General features: G+C 55.9%; 2 protein-coding genes across 2 annotated transcripts in view; both read left to right on the top strand.

Annotated features, from left to right (window-relative positions):
* The first annotated feature begins 899 nt into the window (after positions 1–899).
* Positions 900–13,444, top strand: chaf1b (chromatin assembly factor 1, subunit B). The gene is made up of 14 exons (XM_030343978.1): positions 900–1,024; positions 1,672–1,818; positions 2,271–2,403; positions 2,997–3,117; positions 3,732–3,835; positions 4,586–4,682; positions 5,181–5,265; positions 5,647–5,740; positions 5,960–6,029; positions 6,480–6,571; positions 8,176–8,335; positions 8,540–9,172; positions 10,537–10,616; positions 12,535–13,444. Exons 2-14 carry the CDS (start codon positions 1,693–1,695, stop codon positions 12,633–12,635), a joined length of 1,896 nt encoding a protein of 631 aa, XP_030199838.1. The 5' UTR covers positions 900–1,024; positions 1,672–1,692; the 3' UTR covers positions 12,636–13,444.
* A 557-nt stretch (positions 13,445–14,001) lies between these two features.
* The window catches only part of si:dkey-229b18.3 (basic proline-rich protein), a 9,798-nt gene continuing 1,081 nt past the window's right edge, over positions 14,002–22,718 (top strand). Inside the window, exons 1-6 of the mRNA XM_030343889.1 lie at positions 14,002–15,267; positions 15,700–15,767; positions 16,776–16,998; positions 18,452–20,373; positions 21,195–21,404; positions 22,681–22,718. The exon at positions 22,681–22,718 is cut by the window's right edge and continues 70 nt beyond it. Of these exons, the coding sequence (XP_030199749.1) occupies positions 14,934–15,267; positions 15,700–15,767; positions 16,776–16,998; positions 18,452–20,373; positions 21,195–21,404; positions 22,681–22,718 (2,795 nt within the window). The 5' untranslated portion in view covers positions 14,002–14,933. The remainder of the gene's footprint in view (positions 15,268–15,699; positions 15,768–16,775; positions 16,999–18,451; positions 20,374–21,194; positions 21,405–22,680) is intronic.

Genomic DNA, 22,718 nt, shown 5'->3' with positions numbered 1-22,718 from the left:
CCATGGAAATTGTCTTCTACTGCTAGGTCCAATTGTGGATTAACTAGTTCCAGTAGCTACCGCAGGATAACAACAAACAGGAGCTTGCTCTGGGTCACGAGCTCTGGGTCACGAGTACTGCACGAAGGGGTCGCGCGCGGGGCGCGGGGGAGGGGGAGTGCAGTACGACCGTTTGATTGACGTACTTACTGTCCAATGCAACTCGGTGGCAATGGAAATGATTGGCTGGAGTTTTTTGAGCCGTGCCCGTTCCACAGATGATTGACTTGTTTAATTTTCATGTCAGTACTTCTAACTCAGTGGCTGTAAGCGGGTTAAGATAAGGATTTCAAGTAATTTTGCAAAAATGGCCAAAAAAGCGAATCACCTACCCAACCTTTAACAGTTACCGCCTTTTTCTTTTGTTGAGTGGGTGTGTTCTCTGGTCACGTGTGTTCCTGAATCCCCGGACGCCAGCGTTCCGAAATTGGCTAGTCGTTGTTTAGCTACATTAGCCTCTTTAGCAAACCAGCCCGAAAACAAACAACACAACTTTACATTGTATTGCACGCACAGCAAGACCATGCAATGTATAAATTGGTGACCGGAATAAAGTAGCAATGTTATCAATGTTATTAAAATGTATCTGCTCATCAACACTACGAATGGTAACAAATAAATTATAAAAAGACACTGTGTTTGAAGTTATTTTTTTGTTTTGGCATTAAGCCGTGTAATAAGCGGGATACGAATAGAACGCCGGTCATTATCCGGCGTTATATGCATTATCCCGTCCCTTACATAATATACAGTATATAGCATACCCATAACGCGCTCTCTGACCAATCAGGAGTTCCGGCCCTCCCCCTCCTGCACACTGACCAATCAGACGTTCAGCCCCTCCCCATCCTGTACTCTGACCAATCATGTGGACTTCAACAGGAAGCTCAGAGTAAATCCTACGCGGGAAAGCTGCTAAAGTTTTCATCTGTTTACCGCTGGACGAGGGAACGGACCCCAAAAATATCAAGTGGACGGAGAAAAGGTATGCATTATGTTATTAGGATATGTATTTTGTTGTTATTTATGTTGTATTGTTGTTCTGTATTTTAGCTAAAAACTTGTTGTCTTCGGCGTTCGTCCCCGTCAACTCTAGACATGACAACCCGACATATTGTAAACAGGAGTCCTCTTAGTCTCTAATGTCTCCACCTCCGGCCCTCTTCTGAGGATATAATTCTTATCTGCAGCAATCTGCTGGTGTTAAATGGTGATAGACTGACCCATGTGGCACCTCTCTGCACGGCTCGGCTCATCCTCCTTTGTATCGACGAGCCCTTTGGTTCACAAAGATCTCCGTCGGTCCTGTCTGAGCAGAGATCTGTGAAGCGTAGCACCCTTCAGTGTCTTGAAGGGATTGAACCCACCTTTCAGTGTCCGGAAGGGCCTGAACTCTTCACAGACTACTGGACAGTACGATGTTAGTGATGACAACGTTGACGGAGGTGGCTTGGTGGCCATATTCTAGTGTAAGGATTTGAGCTCCTTATCCATTCTAGTGTAGGGCTTTGAGCTGTCCACCATTGTCCAGTGGACCAGTCCTGTTGACCCTTCTGTCCATTGTACCAGTCCTGTCGACCCCACTGTTAATTTGACACCTGACCTGTTCGTTCCTCTTGTTTTCCGATAAAGTGGGCATCAAGACGTACGAGGATGAAGGTGGTGACGTGTGAGATCGCCTGGCACAACAAGGAGCCGGTGTACAGTTTGGACTTCCAGCACCACGGAGATGGACGGGTCCTCCGGCTCGCTACAGCCGGGGTCGACACCACAGTCAGGGTAAGATGCAGTAGGAGGAGGATAACCAAAGGTTGGATCTAAATGCATAGCAGTCGGATACCATTCACTATCTATATCGGTCGATCGAATGATTGTGTATTGGTTTGAATGGCATGTTGCCTAGTTAAATTAACTATGTCGAAATCCTTTATTGCAGTTGAATGCTCTGGTTAAATGGACATGATCTTTACAGCAGAACATTGATAATAAAGGTTCAGTAAAAATATATGAATAGCATTTATACTCTAACGACACTATACCTGTTATATATGAGGTTTATTACAGTCTTTGCTCATAGCATTAAAGCACACAGACTGCATTTACACCAGCCAACAGAACTTGATTACAAAATGTAGGTCTACCGATACAATGTCTTTTATCTATTGCGTATACATGAAGAATCGTTGGTAAGTGCAAGAAGGGAAATGACAGTGTGTTGTGCGGGGGTCCAGGTGTGGCGGGTGGACACGGGCCCAGACGGGAAGGCGGTGGTGGACTTCCTCTCCAACCTTGCCAGACACACCAAGGCCGTCAACGTGGTGCGCTTCAGCCCGGGCGGGGAGCTGCTGGCCTCCGGAGGCGACGGTACGACCCCCCGAGTGTCCTCATCGAGAGACTTGAATTCACTACCAGCAACGAGAAGACGAGGAGCGTTTCCACTGAACTCTTTGATGCTGTGTTGCGATGGCTCGCTCTGGCAGGGGGATGCGTGTGTATCGTTGAAGATGACAATTGGCCAAAATGTGTAATGTTTCGCTCGAGGGTGGGGAAATTATTGCATCAAGCATCATATTTTAGTCCCGTGATGCAGCTGTGGGTCCATTTAAAAAAAGACAACGGTGAATTAAAAAATGAAAATGATAATTGTCTGTTCCGGCCTGTGGTAGCTTTACGAAGCCTTGAGGTTCCACAGGGCGGCCCTAGTTCTGAACCTCAGGTGTTCTCGAGGGCCCTAGTTCTGACCCTCAGGTTTCCTCAAGGGCCCTAGGTGTTCTCGAGGGCCCCAGGTGTCCTCGAGGGCCCTAATTCTGACCCTCAGGTGTCCTCAAGGGCCCCAGGTGTACTCGAGGGCCCTAGTGCTGACCCACAGGTGTCCTCGAGGGCCCCAGGTGTCCTCGAGGGCCCCAGGTGTCCTCGACGGCCCTAGTGCTGACCCTCAGGTGTCCTCGTGTGTCCAGACGCGGCCATCCTGCTGTGGAAGCTCAACGACCAGAAGGAGCCCGAGTCGTCCCCGCTGTTCCAGGAGGAGGACGACTCTCTGCTCAACAAGGAGAGCTGGAGCGTGGTCAAAACCCTGAGGTGGGTCAGGACACCCAGACCGGCGCCTTCACTCACAACATCTGATTCATAGTCACCATATTTAAATTCCTCTACTCTGTCTCTAAGGGGGGACGATTTGGGATGAGGATTTTATCGAATTGCGTTTTTACTTTTTGAGCGATGTCGCGATTGTCATTAGTTTGCGATTTTTAGATAAATTCCTTATCTTCTGTATTTTTCCCTAAAAACAAGCAATAAATCATTCTATAGTATGACCAAAACGACATTAGTTAGAATCAATGTATAAACTTCTCTTTCCTGTAGGCCAGGAGTACATGTTATAATGAAATTAGATTATTAATTGATATTATAATATCTTTATTTAACTATTTATCTGTAGAAGAAAAATAAATACGAATCTTACTGATCTCCAGTCGGTAACAAATAACACAAGCGCAAGTGCAGAAATAAAACACACACTTTATTTACTTTTATCACTGTCGTTGTCATTATAAAATGTAGTTCCATTACATTCCGGTGTCAGGTGAACTCGATTAATCGTTCACTTTCCAATAAACTTGTTTCATCGGGCCTGTTTGTGTACTGTCACCCACTCTGTTTGAGGGATATTGACTAGCGTTTTATCTTCATAGGGGGCACATCGAGGATGTGTACGACATCTCCTGGACGCGCGAGGGAACCTTCATGGTGTCGGGGTCCGTGGACAACACCGCCATCCTGTGGGACGTCGCCAAAGGTGGGACAGACGCTTCTCCTGTGCAATGTTAAACCGGTTCTGGTTAGTTGTTCCGATACTGATGCCGGTATCTGAGATCCCTCCGATACTGCATTATGGGATGGCGGCGAGTAGGCACATCTGTGCGCCCATCCAATCCCATCCACTGAAACAATTTACTACACAGGCGGAGAACATCACAAACACTACAGTGTTGTGCTGTCGACTATACGTTGCTGTGTTATTTATAGTAGCAATTACAATGCTAGACGCTGTGTCGGTATATACTCGGTGTCAGCCAATACTCAAGTTCAGGAACTGGTATGGGGAAGGAAAGGATGGTATCAGAACATCTCTAGTTACAGCCACAGTGTGGGCCGTCTGGAGGATTAGTTGTACCCTCCGTTGCACCCCTGTGTGGTGCACCCAGCTGGGGGGTACAGCTGGGTGCACCCCTGTGTGGTGCACCCAGCTGGGGGGTACAGCTGGGTGTACCCCTGTGTGGTGCACCCACCTGGGGGGTACAGCTGGGTGTACCCCTGTGTGGTGCACCCAGCTGGGGGGTACAGCTGGGCGCCACACACATTTCAGGGGGCTGGTGATCATAACCGTTGACCCGTAATAACATTCACTGTTGCAGCCCTGTCCGTAGCAGCAGGTCCAGGTATCTGATGGTTGCACTTTAACGTTATTTACACCCGATGGAAACATGTCGTAAACCTAATAATACACGGTTATTACAAAAAAAACATGTGTTTCTTCCTTTTGTAGGTCAGAAGATCAGCATATTTAACGACCACAAGAGCTACGTGCAGGGGGTGACCTGGGACCCCCTGGGGCAGTACGTAGCCACGCTCAGCTGCGACAGGTACGGGAGCCCCCACCTCCACGGCCCCGCCCCCCGGAGATATCAGGAGGGCGTGTGTTCATTTACATCAGGGCGTTTAGCTAAAACCTTTATCCAAGTGTCTTACGATAAATACATTTGTCAGAAGAAAGATGAACAATGTAGTGCTGTCGGTACAGAGAGGATGTTCATAGGACCAGCAAGCTAGGATAAGACGCTACACAGTGCTAAGGAACATTTTTGAAGTGCAAGAACGTACAACATACATGTTTATTTGAGGTTGTTGACGACCTCAACCCCCTGTTTATCTCCCCCCCCCCTCCCAGAGTGTTTACCCCCCCCCTCCCAGAGTGTTTATCTCCCCCCTCCCAGAGTGTTTATCTCCCCCCCCCCTCCCAGAGTGTTTATCCCCCCCTCCCAGAGTGTTTATCTCCCCCTCCCAGAGTGTTTATCTCCCCCCCCCCCCTCCCAGAGTGTTTATTTGAGGATGTTGACGACCTCTCTCTCCCCCCCTCCCAGAGTGATGCGGGTGTACAGCACTCAGACCAAGAAGAAGGCGTACTGCGTCAGCAAGATGACCTCGGGGCCCCCCGGAGACGGCGAGGTGGGGCTTTGTCTGTAGAACGCGTCGTGACGTACCGACCGCACCCCCCTGGGGACACGGCACCAACGCCTGGAGTCACCCCAACGAAGCCCTCTGCTTGATGGCTTAATAATCATCCATAAACAATAGGGACTGAATAAGGATGTATTTCGGCAGAGGTGGACGCCACCCCGTTATAAAGGGACCCCCCCCTTTGTGGTATATTCCACCGAGCCCACCTAATTAGATACCAGTTACTTTCCTGTCAACGTTAACAGGCTTTTAGACTCGTGTCGTTGCAGAGGTGAGCGGTTATAGAAAATAAATCACAGCAATGGCAAGTTATTGACGTGTGTGTGTGTGTGTGTGTGTGTGTGTGTGTGTGTGTGCGCCCCCCTCTAGACCAAGCCGTATCGGATGTTCCATGACGACAGCATGAGGTCGTTCTTCAGGCGCCTCACCTTCACCCCAGACGGCTCCTTCCTGCTGGCCCCAGGTACACACACACACACACACACACACACACACACACACACACACACACACACACACACACACACACACACACACACACACACACACACACACACACACACACACACACACACACACACACACACACACAGGGGGGGGATAAAGGTCTCCTTCTGGGTTCTAACGTGTCTTCTTAAGGAGGAGGATGATGATGATGAAGAGGTGTGTTCTTGGTCCTCAGCGGGGTGCGTGGAGGCCGGGGAGAACATCACCAACACCACCTACGTCTTCTCCAGGAAGAGCCTCAAGAGGTGACTCCGTCGCTCTACTCCGTCGCTCTACTCCGTCGCTATACTCTGTCAGACTTCAGCTAAGATCTAAATCAGCTGTTTGGCCTAGCGTCTAGGCTGGCTGGCCTAGACGCTAGGCTGGCTGGTTTAGCGGATAGGCTGTCTGGCCTAGCGGCTACGCTGGCTGGCCTAGACGCTAGGCTGGCTGGTTTAGCGGCTAGGTTGTTTAGCCCAGCGGCTAGGTTGTTGAGCCCAGCGGCTAGGCTGTTTAGCCTAGCGTGTTGGCTGTTTTAGCGGCCGCTGCGGTGTCTTCCCCGCCCAAATCCCATTTCCCTGACCAAGTTATGAGCAGAGCGATGGCTATGAATAATACTGATGATGATAATAGTAATGATGATGATGATAATGATGATGATAATAATATTGATGATGATGATGATACTAATAATAATGCCGATACTGTTTCCCCAGGCCCATCGCCCACCTGCCCTGTCCGTCTAAAGCCACCCTGGCCGTGCGCTGCTGCCCCGTCTACTACCAGCTGAGGACCAAGCAGGACGACGGTAGGACAGACAGCCCCCCGCAGGACAGACAGACAGCCCCCTACAGGACAGACAGCCCCCTGCAGGACAGACAGCCCCCTGCAGGACAGAGAGCCCCCTACAGGACAGAGAGCCCCCTACAGGACAGAGAGCCCCCTACAGGACAGAGAGCCCCCTGCAGGACAGAGAGCCCCCTACAGGACAGACAGACAGCCCCCTGCAGGACAGACAGACAGCCCCCTGCAGGACAGACACAGCCCCCTACAGGACAGACAGCCCCCTACAGGACAGACAGCCCCCTACAGGACAGAGAGCCCCCTACAGGACAGACGGCCCCCTACAGGACAGACGGCCCCCTACAGGACAGAGAGCCCCCTACAGGACAGACAGCCCCCTACAGGACAGACAGCCCCCTGCAGGACAGACAGCCCCCTGCAGGACAGACAGCCCCCTGCAGGACAGACAGCCCCCCCTACAGGACAGAGAGCCCCCTACAGGACAGAGAGCCCCCTACAGGACAGACAGCCCCCTGCAGGACAGACAGCCCCCTACAGGACAGACAGCCCCCTACAGGACAGAGAGCCCCCTACAGGACAGACAGCCCCCCCTACAGGACAGACACCCCCTACAGGGACAGTAGCGCAGTATGCCGCTCTGTAGGCTAGGGACAGACAACAGGAAGTAGAAATGTGACCGCCACACATCACTGAGGGATCCCCCACACACCTACTGAACGTCGGGGCAGCGGATGAACTCGGTCTTGGAAAGGCTCTGGATGGAAGGGGCGCGGTCTGATTCCCCTCCTCCCTGTTTTATGTACTTCCTGAAAGTCCAGCCAATCGGCAGCGTTGCCTTGGTGGGAGTGGCCTGGTTACCCGATTGGCTGGGTAGCCAGGAGGGGAAAAGACTCCGCCCATTGAATCAGCTTTAAGGAAGTGGGTAGACCGACGGGGCGTGAGGTCAGAATGGACCTCGTGGACCATCCTCTTCAGGTGCTCAATGCACAGGCCCCCCTCTCCTCCTCCTCACCCCCCTCTCCTCCTCCTCCTCACCCCCCTCTCCTCCTCCTCCTCACCCCCCCTCTCCTCCTCCTCACCCCCCCTCTCCTCCTCCTCTCCCCCCTCTCCTCCTCCTCTCCCCCCTCTCCTCCTCCTCTCCCCCCTCTCCTCCTCCTCCCCCCCCTCTCCTCCTCCTCCTCACCCCCCTCTCCTCCTCCTCCTCACCCCCCCTCTCCTCCTCCTCTCCCCCCTCTCCTCCTCCTCACCCCCCTCTCCTCCTCCTCACCCCCCCTCTCCTCCTCCTCTCCCCCCTCTCCTCCTCCTCACCCCCCTCTCCTCCTCCTCACCCCCCTCTCCTCCTCCTCACCCCCCTCTCCTCCTCCTCTCCCCCCTTCTCCTCCTCCTCACCCCCCTCTCCTACTCCTCCTCACCCCCCTCTCCTCCTCCTCCTCACCCCCCTCTCCTCCTCCTCACCCCCCTCTCCTCCTCCTCTCCCCCCTCTCCTCCTCCTCCTCACCCCCCTCTCCTCCTCCTCACCCCCCTCTCCTCCTCCTCCTCACCCCCTCTCCTCCTCCTCACCCCCCTCTCCTCCTCCTCCTCCTCACCCCCTCTCCTCCTCCCCCCCAGACGGCTCCACGGAGGCCCTCCCCAACGTGTTCCAGCTGCCGTACCGCATGGTGCTGGCCGTGGCGTCGGAGGACTCGGTCTACCTGTACGACACGCAGCAGACGCTGCCCTTCGCCCTGGTGTCCAACATCCACTACCACACGCTGAGCGACCTGAGCTGGTACAGCCCCGCCCCTCCTCGCTGTGTTCTAGTTGTTTGTATACTAAGATGTCCACATAACAACAGTAAACAGCTTGTAGACAAATACCAACAAATAAGTCTATTAGTGCGCCTAGTCCGAGAGCACTTTCGTGTGTTGTGGTTCCTACGGTGGTTCCTTGGTGGGTCCCTGCCTGGTTCTGAGCCCTGTCCTCCCGGGTCCAGGTCCGGAGACGGCCTCTTCCTGGCCGTGTCGTCCACGGACGGCTACTGCTCCCTGGTGTCCTTCTCCCCGGGGGAGCTGGGCCAGCCGCTGAAGGAGCCCCCGGTCCTGGAGCTCTCCACCCCCACGCCGGGCCCCGAGAAGAAGGTCAAGAGGTCCGCCGGAGCCAGGACCTCCTCCCCGCTCCCGCAGCCGGCCCCCGCCACCCCGGGCCCCGTGGCCCCGGCGGCCCCGCCCGTCAGGGAGGCCCCGTCGACCCCCCAGGCCCCCCAGGCCTCCCCCTCGCTGGACAAGAGGAGCCGGGGGACGCCGACCGCAGCCAGCAAGGCCCCCCCGCGGAGGATCACCCTCAACACCCTGGAGGGCTGGGGAAAGCCGGCCGGGCCCCGGGCCCCGGTCGAGGGCCCCCAGACCCCCACGCCCTCCACGCCCCAGCCTCGCCTGGGGCCCCTGACCCCCACCGGTGCCAAGGGCCTCCAGGGCACCAACTCTCCCGGGCCCACGACTCCCAAGGGGCCCACGACTCCCAAGGGGCCCTCCACTCCCAAGGGGCCCTCCACTCCCAAGGGGCCCTCCACTCCCAAGGGGCCTTCCACTCCCAAGGGGCCCTCCACTCCCAAGGGGCCCTCCCCCAGGTAAGGGTGCTTTGGCCTCTCTCTTCAGGGTTCACATCCGACCGCCTTCCACTGTCAGTTAATATACTGTTATTATAATACATACTTATCAAGGACTCTAGGACGAGGACACTAGAACTAGGGCACTAGGACGAGGGAACGACGACACTAGGACGAGGACACTGGGACGAGGACACTAGGACGAGGGAACGAGGACACTAGGACGAGGACACTGGGACGAGGACACTAGGACGAGGGAACGAGGACACTAGGACGAGGACACTAGGACGAGGGAACGTAGACGAGGGAACGAGGACGAGGACACTAGGACGAGGGAACGAGGACGAGGATACTAGGATGAGGGAACGAGGACACCGGAACGAGGACATGAGAATGAGGGAACGAGGACACTAGGACGAGGACACTAGAATGAGGGAACGAGGTCCCTAGGAATGAGGAAATGAGAACAAGGACACTAGGATGAGGAAAATAGACGGAGGGCTCAATCACAAGGACACTAACAAGGACACTAACAAGGACACTTCAGCATGTAAATATTCAAACCCTTAATGCCAGTACTGTGGCTAGTGGCCGCCGGGGGGGGGGGGGGGGGGGGGTCCTGTCGGGGCTGCTTAAGGCCTCTCTGTACATGATGGATTCAGTGAAGGCGGCTGGTGCAAACCGCCGGAGCCTGGACGGCGGGAGAACAAAGCCCTGCCCGGCCCCGGGGACGGGGGGGACCCCCCGCTGGGTCCTAGATAAAGCCCCCCAGGCCGGGGGACAATAGTGGGCGTGTGCAGGGCCGCAGCTGCCGCGCGACCCCAACACGAGTCCCGTACCGCCCCACGGCAGAACTAGAACTAGAACTAGAACCAGAACCTCGTCCTCCTGCCAGTCCACAGAACCATGAGGTGTTGAACCATGAGGTCTGTGGAGCTGAGAGTAGCTCTTGTCTGAGAAGGGGAGGCGGTTTATCGTGCACATTAAGGCGTCTCTATAGTACTGTTCAAAATGAAATGACTTCAAACGGTTCTGTTAGTCCGAAGAACACACTAGCTAAACCCTACTAACCAACTAACTAAACCCTGTGGGGCAGAGCAGCACTACGGCAGCCAAGGAGCCTCCAACAGTCCCTAGCACGGTGTAGCGCCTTACCCTAGCTGTCTCTGTTGTACACGGGGAGTGGGTTAACCTAGTGATCGTTGGAGCACTTGCACTGTACATATGGTTGTTTCACCCTCTCCTGACATGTGTACTTATATCTGTCAGTCTGCTAAATGTATGCGGGGTTCCCTCCAGTGTGGGGGGCCCTCCAGTGGGGGCCCCTCACGCTGCCTGCGGTGACCTCTGACCCCTCCCGTCCTGAGGTCTGTCCTGTGTTCCAGGCGCGTGGCCCTGACCCCGGTGGCCCTGCGCTCTCCGGCGGCCCTCTTCACGCCGTCCTCCAGCGAGAAGGCCCGGCACGGTGCGTTCACCTCCTCACGATTCATGCGCTCGCACCTCCTCAGGGCGCAGCTCCGTAGGGAGCAGGCTATGGCGCCGTTATGGAAGCGTGATCCACTTAGAGGTGACGTGGTACACCGCCAGGTGGGGTCAGGCCTTACCAGCCGTTTGAAAATCTGCGTCTCGTGACATCACTAGTGGGCGTGTCCACCTAGATGTATGACGGATAGATGAGCAACGTTTACAACAGTCCTCTGGGTAGACTGGTAGACTGATCTATCCGTCACACATCTAGGTGGACACGCCCACTAAGGATGTCAGAAGACGCAGATTTTCAAAACAGCTTGTAACTGCTAATCACACTCACACCTGGTGGTATAATATGTCCCAATTAATGTACTCACTTATTGTATTTGTACGTCCTGGCACTTAAATACAGTACTTAGCATGGTAGCATCTTATCCTAGCTATCTCTGTTGTATACGGGAAATGGGTTAACCTAGTGATGGTTAGTGCTTGGCACTTGGATCTATGAACATCCTTACTGTATGGACAGCGATATACTGTATATTGTTGTTTCTATTTCTTCTGACAAATGTACGTATTGTAAGCCCCTTTGGATGAAAGTGTCTGCTAAACGCCCTGAGTGTAAAGGTAAATGTAAAATGGCCGTTGTCTTCATGGCTTGAACCGGCTCTGTTTCTGATGTGTCTAAACCAAGCCGACGATTGCAGCATCCATGTTTTGTCCTACCAGTGATGGTCATGTAGGTTGCTATAGCAACGTAGGGGGTCTCATCACCACGCATGAGCTCCACGGTCCCTCCTAGCCCCTCCCCGGACCCGGCTCCCCCGGTGCTGCCGGTCATGTGATCGTCTCCCGGTCATGTGATCGTCTCCCGGTGCTGCCGGTCATGTGATCGTCTCCCGGTGCTGCCGGTCATGTGATCGTCTCCCGGTGCTGCCGGTCATGTGATCGTCTCCCGGTCATGTGATCGTCTCCCGGTGATGCCGGTCATGTGATCGTCTCCCGGTGCTGCCGGTCATGTGATCGTCTCCCGGTGCTGCCGGTCATGTGATCGTCTCGCGGTGCTGCCGGTCATGTGATCGTCTCCCGGTGCTGCCGGTCATGTGATCGTCTCCCGGTGCTGCCGGTCATGTGATCGTCTCGCGGTGCTGCCGGTCATGTGATCGTCTCCCGGTGCTGCCGGTCATGTGATCGTCTCCCGGTGCTGCCGGTCATGTGATCGTCTCCCGGTGCTGCCGGTCATGTGATCGTCTCGCGGTGCTGCCGGTCATGTGATCGTCTCGCGGTCCTGCCGGTCATGTGATCGTCTCCCGGTGCTGCCGGTCATGTGATCGTCTCCCGGTGCTGCCGGTCATGTGATCGTCTCGCGGTGCTGCCGGTCATGTGATCGTCTCCCGGTGCTGCCGGTCATGTGATCGTCTCCCGGTGCTGCCGGTCATGTGATCGTCTCCCGGTGCTGCCGGTCATGTGATCGTCTCGCGGTGCTGCCGGTCATGTGATCGTCTCGCGGTCCTGCCGGTCATGTGATCGTCTCCCGGTGCTGCCGGTCATGTGATCGTCTCCCGGTGCTGCCGGTCATGTGATCGTCTCCCGGTGCTGCCGGTCATGTGATCGTCTCGCGGTGCTGCCGGTCATGTGATCGTCTCCCGGTCCTGCCGGTCATGTGATCGTCTCCCGGTGCTGCCGGTCATGTGATCGTCTCCCGGTCCTGCCGGTCATGTGATCGTCTCCCGGTGCTGCCGGTCATGTGATCGTCTCCCGGTGCTGCCGGTCATGTGATCGTCTCGCGGTGCTGCCGGTCATGTGATCGTCTCCCGGTGCTGCCGGTCATGTGATCGTCTCGCGGTGCTGCCGGTCATGTGATCGTCTCCCGGTGCTGCCGGTCATGTGATCGTCTCTCCTGTTCCCCACAGAGCGGCCGTCCCCCCCCTCCGACCCAGTCTGCCTGCCCCCCGAGTCCAAGAGGCCCAAGACCACCGAGCCCCCCCCCAAGAAGGACGCCGCCAAGCCATAGCGGCTCCCAGTGGCCACTGGGAGGAGGGTTGAGTGGGTACTGGGAGGAGGGTTGAGTGGGTACTGGGAGGAGGGTTGAGTGGGTACTGGGAGGAGGGTTGAGTGGGTACTGGGAGGAGGGTTGAGTGGCTACTGGGAGGAGGGTTGAGTGGCTACTGGGAGGAGGGTTGAGTGGCTACTGGGAGGAGGGTTGAGTGGGTACTGGGAGGAGGGTTGAGTGGGTACTGGGAGGAGGGTTGAGTGGGTACTGGGAGGAGGGTTGAGTGGGTACTGGGAGGAGGGTTGAGTGGGTACTGGGAGGAGGGTTGAGTGGGTACTGGGAGGAGGGTTGAGTGGGTACTGGGAGGAGGGTTGAGTGGGTACTGGGAGGAGGGTTGGGTGGGTACTGGGAGGAGGGTTGGGTGGGTACTGGGAGGAGGGTTGAGTGGATACTGGGAGGAGGGTTGAGTGGATACTGGGAGGTTGATGGTCTGGATTCCATGAAAACATGCAACTGATGTACTTAGGAAGATCTTGATTAAAGGATAATGTCGTTGTTGTTGTTGTGTGGACCAACGAAGGTGTACATGGTGATGTTTGTTTGTTTTCTGCATCTTATCCAGCGGGGTAATAGTCTGCGTCACCACTGTCTTTATGAAGGGTCTGATTGTTCTCAGTTGTTGTGGTTAGTGTTTTTGGTTTGTTTAATCAAACGTCTGTATTATATTGTGTGGATAACCGTGACATGCTATGAAGATTTTGTAAAAAGAGGATTTTGAATTGTGTTTTTCTTACCTGAACACTTGTAGCTCAATAAAATAACGTATCTGATCTGGTCGTGGTCTCTGATCGAATTATATAACAATATTCCTCCTTACTTGCTGGTTTTACAGGGCTGGTAACTACCCTGATAGGGTCGTAACATTTGCCTTCACTTGATTAGGAATATTGAATGTTTAATTTTAGAATTTGAACATTGAATAGTGTTTCACTGATCCCCCTAAACACTATGCAACTTATGTACGTAACGAAAGCTTGTACATCTAACATTCATGTTACATCATTGTATTTAAAAAAAATACTTTATTCAGCAGACTTCAGTGATTAGCAAAGTGAAATTAATATTTACAGCAGCTCTGTGATGTGCGGTGTTCTGTGATGAACGATCGGCTATTTTGTTTTATTTAAGAGGTGTATTTGTACTTATCTTTGTATGTCTACTTTCATATCGTGGATGAAGCCTTTCTAACACAATACATCCTCACGTCAAGTACACTAAAGCATCAGCTCTACTACACTGCGCTCACAACCGACCTTGGTGTTCGAAAAAAAGACACGGTGAGTGACAGCTCTAACAGCCAATCACAGCGCGGGCACGCGAGGCTCTTTAAAACCTCTACTAATGGTCTTTGTCTGAAGGCGGGGAACCGGGCATCAGTTTGGCTGTTATTTAGTAACAAACAGAAGGTTACGAGTTAATTTCTGGGGGGATTATACGATCATCGGACGGGCTTTACGTTAAACGGACAAGATATGGACCATGTCGGAGATCAGACGGGGTATTCTTGGCCCGGTTGTGAGGACCTCCTCGGGTAACTCGTCCTATCGGGTTTGATCAGAGACACCTCGCTGCTCGGCGGCTCTGAACGGATCATCATCATCATCATCTTGTCGCTTCCTGGTCCGCTCAGGAACCAAAGGATCCCCGAGTTAGAGCGTCTCCTCGCCCTGTAGACCCAGAGGACGGGGTGATGCCTGCCTGGTCCTGTTTTAATAAGGCGACTGCTCTGATCTAAAGGTTACTTTGTGTCTTTAGATGTTGTCTCCCAGGCTCTCTGGACCAGAGTCGATCAGGCTGTGATCGATCAGGCTGTGATCGATATGCCTGCGATCCAAACAAACGCCAACAACCTTCTGTAACGGGGGTAAGATGAGGTCTGGAACCGAGAGGACAACCACGTTAAGGACGCGATGACCAGTCTGTTGAAGTGGTAGGAAGTGAGGGAATCATCACGACTCGGAGAGAGGAACCGTGCATGATGCATGACCAGGGACTGTACACATGAGGAGGCTTCTCCACCAACACCCAGACTCGGGATAGTACTTTAAGTCTTAACATGTCCCCCCTCGCTCATTCAATACTAGGCTTCTAGAGTTGGGACTGTGTAGGGGCTCTGTTGTGTTCTCTAGCGGGACAGCCGTCCTGTCACCCCTCTCCCCTGGACCCACGTGGGGTGCATGTCGGGACGGGGGCGGAGGTCCGGACCGAGACACCGAGGTGGAGGTCTGTTCCAGGCGGTAGGCCTTGGAAACCGGATACATGCAAACGATAACCGAGCTCGTTAAAATGGCTGGCGATTGCACCTACAACCCGCACTACGGAAGTGCAGAGACGTTCTGCCCGTCCTCGAACGGAGACCCGGTTAGGGACCGGAACGGGAGGGGACCTGCTCCCCGCTCCCCCAACTTCGAGGTGATCGACGGGCTCCTCTACCGGAAAAAGCTGGAGCGAGGTTTCATCAACTACCGGGAGGTGTTGAAGGAGGACCGGCGACACGAGGCGGTGTCCACCTTCCACCGGCGGCGGTCCGGCCCGCGGCACCTGTCCTTTGAGGAGACGTACAAGTGCGTGGCGGAGAACTACTGGTGGGACGGTAAGGGACCGGGCACCTGCCCGCATCACAGGTGTTCTTATATAGAGGTGTCTCACTGCCTCGGGGTAAAACTGGCTAAAGTACAGTGAGAATCTAACCCTGAAGTATCTGTTCCTCGTGATGCTGAGGGGGGACTTAGGATCCAGGCTCATATGAATCCTTAACATGTTAAGAGTTGTCGGGACTTGTGTGGTGTCTTTTCTCTGTTGTCTGCTTGCTAAAATACATTTACAATCTGTTTGTTGTGATGCTATAGGCTAATGGGTCTGGGCTAGTATCATCTTCAAATGTTCAAGGGTTACCAAATGTACGTGTGTCATGTGTAACCTCGTCTTTAACGGTAATAAACGGTAATGATTAAGTGAATTAAAGAACCGTTGTTTGATAAAGAAGCCGTACAGATTGTGATCCCGGTTCTGCTTCCGCCTGCAGGCATGTACCATCACATCCGGAGCCACGTCCTGGGCTGTCCCGAGTGCCAGCGCACGCAGAAACCCCAGGTGAGTCCAGGGCCCCCAGGTGAGTCCAGGGCCCCCTGGTGAGTCCAGGGCCCCCAGGTGAGTCCAGGGCCCCCAGGTGAGTCCGGCTTCACCAGCTGAGTCCGAGGCCCCAGGTGAGTCCGAGGCCCCAGGTGAGTCCGAGGCCCCAGGTGAGTCCAGGGCCCCCAGGTTAGTCCAGGGCCCCCAGGTGAGTCCAGGGCCCCCAGGTGAGTCCGAGGCCCCAGGTGAGTCCGATGCCTCATGAGGTCCGCTGGCCTCTCCTGTCCTCCCATCCCACCACGGGCCCGGCCCCCCTCCCGACAGCCCCCCAGCTCCTCCATGTTCTCCTGGCGTTCCCTCCAAACTGTCCCTATTGACGGTTAACTTACGTCCCTGGACCAGAACATCCTCACGTTGTCTTTTAAAGGTTGACAGGTTTTGTCGTTCCAGTGCACACCGGTCACATGGCTCCGTGTGTCGCCAGTACTGTAGATGTGAAATGACCCACGGTTTATCTTTAACTCAGACATAAGACTGTCAAAGTGACGAGGAGAAGGTAGAGTAAAGCGGGAATGGTTTCCTCTCATCGTGTAACGGAGGCAGAGTGGAGGTAACCTGACGAGGAGAAGCCCCCCAAACAGATGAGACGGGGGTGAAGGTCGACAGGTGTCAGTCTCGGTGTACACTGGTACACCGAGACTGACACCTGTCACTCTTCACCCCGTCAGATGAGACCGGGGTCAGGGGTGACAGCTGTCAGGCTCAGAGATATGTGATTGATGAGGGCAAGCGTGTGGTCCGCAAAACATGTTTCTAGAAGAAGGTCTTTAGCATCATATGCTGCTAAAGAACAATAGTAGAAAAGATGAACATTACAAATAGAGGTATAATCAAAATCTCTCTCTCTCTCTCTCTCTCTCTCTCTCTCTCTCTCTCTCTCTCTCTCTCTCTCTCTCTCTCTCTCTCTCTCTCTCTCTCTCTCTCTCTCTCTCTCTCTCCCTCTCCCTCTCCCTCTCCCTCTCTCTCCAGCGCGGCGGGGGCAGCGTCACCATGACGATGGCGTCGCACGGCGCCGAGGTCCTGCGGCGCCTGCAGTTCCAGCGGGAGGCGGGGCTGTTCTGTGACATCACGCTGCGGACGGAGGGCCGCTCCTTCTCGGCCCACCGCGCCGTGCTGGCCGCCGCCAGCGAGTACTTCCAGGAGACGCTCGGCGAGAAGGAGGCGGACGCCCGCGCCGACGTGGACCTCACCGGTGAGTCCCCCCGGGGGGGGGGAGCGCCCATCAGACTGTTCTCATGGCGCTGGTCTCCAGAACGACAGTACGCAGAACTAGAAGTAGTACGCAGAAGTACAGTACCCAGAAGTACAGTACCCAGAAGTACAGTATGCAGAAGTACAGTACCCAGAAGTACAGTATGCAGTACTAGCGTACCCAGAAGTACAGTACCCAGAAGTACAGTACCCAGAAGTACAGTATGCAGAAGTACAGTACCCAGAAGTACAGTATGCAGTACTAGCGTACCCAGAAGTACAGTACCCAGAAGTACAGTACAAAGAACGCAGCAAGGACGTCCATAGAGTGAACGAGGTGGATGAAGTCTATCTGGGTCACGTTTCAACAACATCTCAACATCTCACATCAGTGTGCTCGAATAATTAAGAACAAAAGAGAGAAGTACGTCCACCACGTAAAACTCGTTATTCATCGACTGAGGGGGGTGCAGGCTGAGGCCACGGCCCGTCAGGCCTTCCTCACATCAACGAAAGAGGTCGTAGAATCAAACAGAACCGCATGGCGTCCGTAATGAGACTCAGACAGTGAGCACCCAGGCTGTGGGGTGTTTAGGGAGCCCAGGTGGGTGCTGGCAGCTTGATGAGGAGGATATTTTTTAAGTATCAGTCGACGCAACGGCATAGGGCTGTGATTGGTCCTCTAACAAAATAATTTCCGGAATCACTAACCGGTTAGACTTTGCACCCTATTTACTTTGCACATTAAGGACCAATAAAACCCCAAATAAGATTTGAAAAGCTATGGAGCATACAAGATCGATCGGGCGGCGAATTGGAGTGCGTACCTGACATCCCGACGGAGAACTTCGAAGGCTCGAGGGGTCTCCGTAGTTACGGAGTCGGATTACGGAGTCGGAGTATCCTTTGGCCTTATGGTGTGTTCCTGAATCCTCGAATGCCAGAATTCCGAGTCGAAAGTCGATGATCCTCAAGCTTTCTTGCGGCATTTCTCGGAGGCACGCCCCCTTTTGTCTTCATCTTTCGAAAATCTGAGAGTAGACCGAGAGCAGTGATGACGCTCTCTACAAAATGGCTGCGCCCGTGAGGAGATTATTATTTTTTGCATTTGTACCTCGTAGGTCATTTTAATGTTGATTTTTAAATGCTCGTACACACTTGATATCATTGTGGTCCCTTACCGTCCCACCAGTAGTTCTCTTGCACGCACTAGTCTTGCTGTGCGTGCATTACAATGTAAAGTCGTGTTGATTGTTTTCGGGCTGGTTTGCTAAAGAGGCTAATGTAGCTAAACAACGACTAGCCAATTTCATGACACAATGACAAAGACGAACAGGAACGCTATGAATGCTCCGAGACCGGAAGTGACGTCAACGCTGAAGGCTGGCGTCCGAGGATTCAGGACCACACCATTAACCCCCCCCCCCCCCCCCCCCCTCTCTCTGGTGCTCCAGGCTTCAGCGAGCAGAGCCTGCTGCCGCTGCTCCACTTCTCCTACTCGTCCACGCTGCGCGTCCGGCCGGAGGACCTGCCGGAGGTCAGCGCCATGGCTCGCCACCTGGGGATGTGGCCGGCGCTGGAGGCCTGCTCCGCCCTGCTGAGGGAGCAGACGGCCCCCCCGCCGGCCCCCAGGGGCCTCCGGACCACCCCCTCCGCCGGGGCCGCCCCCCAGGGCGGGGCCCGGCCCCACCGGAAGAGGGAGCGGCTCTCCTCGCCCGCGGCGGAGGAGCCGACGGAGGACGGCGGTCCCCGCCGCGCGGCGAGGCGGAGGCCCCCGGGGACGCCCCCGCAGAACGGCGCCCTGCACAGCCCCGCCCACCCCCGGATGAAGCTCATTGACTTCAAGTCTCCGTCCTGTAAGAAGGCCTGTAGGCCCGCCCCCTCCACGCCGCCACGGCCCCGCCTCCCGCCGGCCGCCTCGCCCCTCCCCTCCCCCCCGCACACCCGCCTCCTCCGCTCCACCCCCGGGGCGGCGCAGGAGGTGCTGAGGCTGCTGCCCCGCCCCGAGAGCCCCCGCAGGAACAAGAAGGCCCCCCCGCCGCCCCGCCGGCGGCCGGGCCCCGTCCGGGTGAAGCAGGAGCCGCCGGAGGAGGAGGAGGGGGAGGAGGGGGGGGAGGAGGGGGGGGAGGGGGGCTACGAGCGGGCGCAGGAGAAGTACCGCCTGATGAGCGTCCTGGGGCTGCAGCGCACCGCCCTGCTGCCGCGGCCCCAGGACCTGGTCGGCTGGCGGCAGAAGAAGCGCCTCCGGAAGCTGAAGGCCAACAACTACTGCCTGACCAAGAGGAGGCCCCCGCGGGCCCCGGGCCCCGGGCCGGCCCCCGCCCGCCTCCTGAAGGCGGAGCCTGAGGACCGGCCCGTCGCCCCCCCCCCGCGGGCCCCGCCCAGCGACCGCAGCATGAGGAGCAGGGGGGCCGCGCCCGCCCCCCCGGAGCCGGCGTGCGGGGGAGGGGGCGGGGCGCTGCGGAGCTCCCCGCGGCGGGCCGTGAGCGCCCCGGTCCGCCCGCCGCCCGCCCCCCCCGCCGCCGCCGTGTTCCGCGCCATCAAGGCGGAGCCGGTGGACTACTTCATCACGGGGCCGCCGCCCCCGCCGCACGGTCGCCGTGACGACGTCGGGCCAGTGGCGCGGGAGGACGCCGCCGCGAGGGCGCCGCTCTGCAACGGCCGCCGCCCGCCGGCGCCCGGGGCCCGGCCGCGCCACATGGCGGCGAGGCGGCCCCCCGGGAGGACCGCCCCTCCCGCCGACGGGAGCCCCCCGGGGCCGCCGGCCGGCCGACCGGACGGGCTGGAGGCCTCGGGCACCCCCACCACCCCCGCCCCCCCGCCCCCCTCCCTCTACAGCCACCCGCTGTACCGGGTCATCAAGGAGGAGCCCGCCGACCCCCTGCCCGTGGGCGGGGCCTTCCCGGAGCCCGCCCCCCCGGGCCCCGGCCCCCCCGACCTGGGCAAGAGGCGGAGCAAGCCGCCCATCAAGCTGCTGGACCCCGGCTTCCTGTTCAGCTTCTGCCGGCCGGGGGGGGTGCCGCCGGGGGGGTTGAAGCGGGAGGAGGACTCGGTGGACATCTGCCTGACGCGCTCCGTGTCCCGCGAGCAGTTCGCCGCCGCCGGCCCCCAGCCCCGCGTGCTGCGGCCCCGGGGGGCCCCCCCCGCCGCCCCGCCCCCGCTGAGGGTGAAGCGGGAGCGGGTGGAGAAGAGCGTGAGCCAGGGGGGGGGGCCGAGGGCGCGGTCGCAGCCCCCCCGCAGCACCACCCATCACCGGGGCCCCCCCCCCAGGACCACCAGCACCGCCTCCCACCGGGCCCGCCCCGCCCGCCCCAGGACCGCCTCCCCCCGGGCCGGCCCCGCCCCCCCCCCCAGGACCCCGCGGGACACGCCAAAGGTACGGGGGGGGGGGGGCGTCGACTGGGGGGGCGTCGACTGGGGGGGCGTCGACTGGGGCGGCGTCGACTGGGGCGGCTCGGTTATTGAAAAAAATCATTATCAGGATTATTTTGATCAATATTGAAATCACGATTAATCAAACGATTATTTTTGAGTTTGAAGACGGGATGTATTTATTCAGCTGTACTTTCTATAAAACACTGACTGAGAACTTAGTTTTGCCTTAAAAAAATAAACAAAATGGTCAAAAAGAAAATATTCAAAATCTAAAATAATGTACAGATATGTATCCAGCTGTACTTTCTATAAAACATTAAATAATTAAAACAAAAATAAATCGAAAAGTAGATTATATTATTTTTATGATTGTTTGACGTTAAAAATCGAAATCACGATCAAAAAGCTGACGGACGGAGGCTGCAGAGCGTCCTGTTGGGGAGGACCTGAACAAAGGGCTGACTATGGCCCCGCGCTCACCAACCCAAGGGGGTACGGACCCCTCACGTCAGCAAGGGCTGTGATTGGTCCGCTCACTAAAAGCCGACGCAGAACCATAAAGGTTCACGACGGCGTCGAGGCGTCTGCGTGGTGAACGTGGAGCCATCATCAGCCCTGAAGGCTGGTGTGGAGGTGGAGGCGGAGGTGGAGGTGGACAACCACAACCACCCGTTTAGTTTGACTCCAGTGCATCGTCACAAGGAGGACTTGAGTCAGGCAAACTATCTAACTGTGTGTGTGTGTGTGTGTGTGTGTGTGTGTGTGTGTGTGTGTGTGTGTGTGTGTGTGTGTGTGTGTGTGTGTGTGTGTGTGTGTGTTCAGACACCGGTCCGCGCCCTCGCCGGCCGCCGTTGCATCCTGCTGGGGGCGGCCCGGCCCTCGCGGCTGAAGCCCCGCCCCCGGCCCCCCCCCGGGCTGAAGGACCCCCGGGCGGCCCACTGCTGCCTGACGTGCCACACCACCTACCGGGACTGCCTGGCGCTGGTCATGCACCGGCTGAGACACGTGGAGGGAAAACACTGGCCCTGTCCGGTAAGGACACACAGGCAGACAGGCAGACAGACAGACAGGCAGACAGACAGGCAGACAGGCAGACAGACAGACAGGCAGACAGACAGACAGACAGACAGAGAAAAAGAGACAGACACAGAAAGAGAGACAGACAGACAGACACACACACACACACACACAGAGAGACAGGCAGACACACACACACACACACACACAGAGACAGAGGCAGACACACAGACACACACACAGAGAGATACAGACAGAGACAGACAGACAGACAGACAGACAGACACAGAGAGACACAGAGAGACACACACACACACAGAGAGACACACACACACACACACACACACACACACACACACACACACACACACACACACACACACACACACACACACACACACACACACACACACACACACACACACACACACACAGTTCCTCACCCTACTGGAGTGAGGGGGTTGTGTTTCTTCGGACCCTGCTTGGGTTGGGTTTGTAGGGTACCTGTGCGTGATGACCTTTAGTGACCTGTACTAAGAACCTCGCTGAACATACCCAGGCTTTCTTGGGAAAAACCTGGATCGATAGACGCAACTCTTAATCAGAGTTAAATGGTACTACAAAGCTCACTTAGGATTCGATTGGTCAATCTAGGTTTTGCGCTTTAGGTTCAACGCGCATTTCCATGAAAGGGGCGTTAATCGCGTCATTTCACTCACCTTTACAAAATGCATAGATCAAGGGCAGTATATTTCACTCAAGAGGAACAGGTAGTCATAATGATCTCCTATGAGGAGTTCAATAATCAGATAACAGCTAGGGGCAACACAGTTTGCACACAATAAGGCTAGGGTGGCTTGCTGGCCAAAAACAGCAAAGGCAACGTCCAACCTGCCTTATTCTATAATTTAGGGAATTCCCTTTAAATACACTCTAAGAAATGTATCGCAGATGTTTTCACCTGGGCAACAGTAAGCATTGTCTACATAAGGTCCAATAAGCACGATCAAATAGCGAATACCCTCTGATGAGAACCTGTATCTCTCATAAACAAATATTCTAGAATATACATAGCGTCGCTGTATCACCATGGTGACTCGTGCTCTCAACCAAACCTGCTCAGGAGCAGGTTTGGTTGGGAGCACGAGTCACCATGGTGATACAGCAACGCTAAAAGAGATCGACAGCTAACCCAGGCTTAGAGCGCAACATACCTCGCTAACCCACTCATCGAGGTTTCACACAAACCTCGTCTCAAGGGCTCCTCCCCGCTCTCTGTCGCCCCCTGCAGCTGTGCAGCAAGAACTTCTTCAGGCTGCGCAACGTGAG

The sequence above is a fragment of the Gadus morhua genome, chromosome 20 (genome assembly GCF_902167405.1).
Source record: "Gadus morhua chromosome 20, gadMor3.0, whole genome shotgun sequence".
Classification (NCBI taxonomy): Eukaryota; Metazoa; Chordata; class Actinopteri; order Gadiformes; family Gadidae; genus Gadus; species Gadus morhua.
The sequence above is the reverse complement of the archived record's forward strand: the minus strand, read 5'-3'. Positions and strand labels throughout refer to the sequence as shown.

Bases quoted from the DNA above. Each gene is read 5' to 3' on its own strand.
- chaf1b (XM_030343978.1), top strand. From the start codon at position 1,693: ATGAAGGTGGTGACGTGTGAGATCGCCTGGCACAACAAGGAGCCGGTG. The intron at 4,683-5,180 runs GTACGGGAGCCC...CCCCCCTCCCAG, and splicing joins GCCACGCTCAGCTGCGACAG to AGTGATGCGGGTGTACAGCA. The intron at 5,266-5,646 runs GTGGGGCTTTGT...GCCCCCCTCTAG, and splicing joins GGCCCCCCGGAGACGGCGAG to ACCAAGCCGTATCGGATGTT.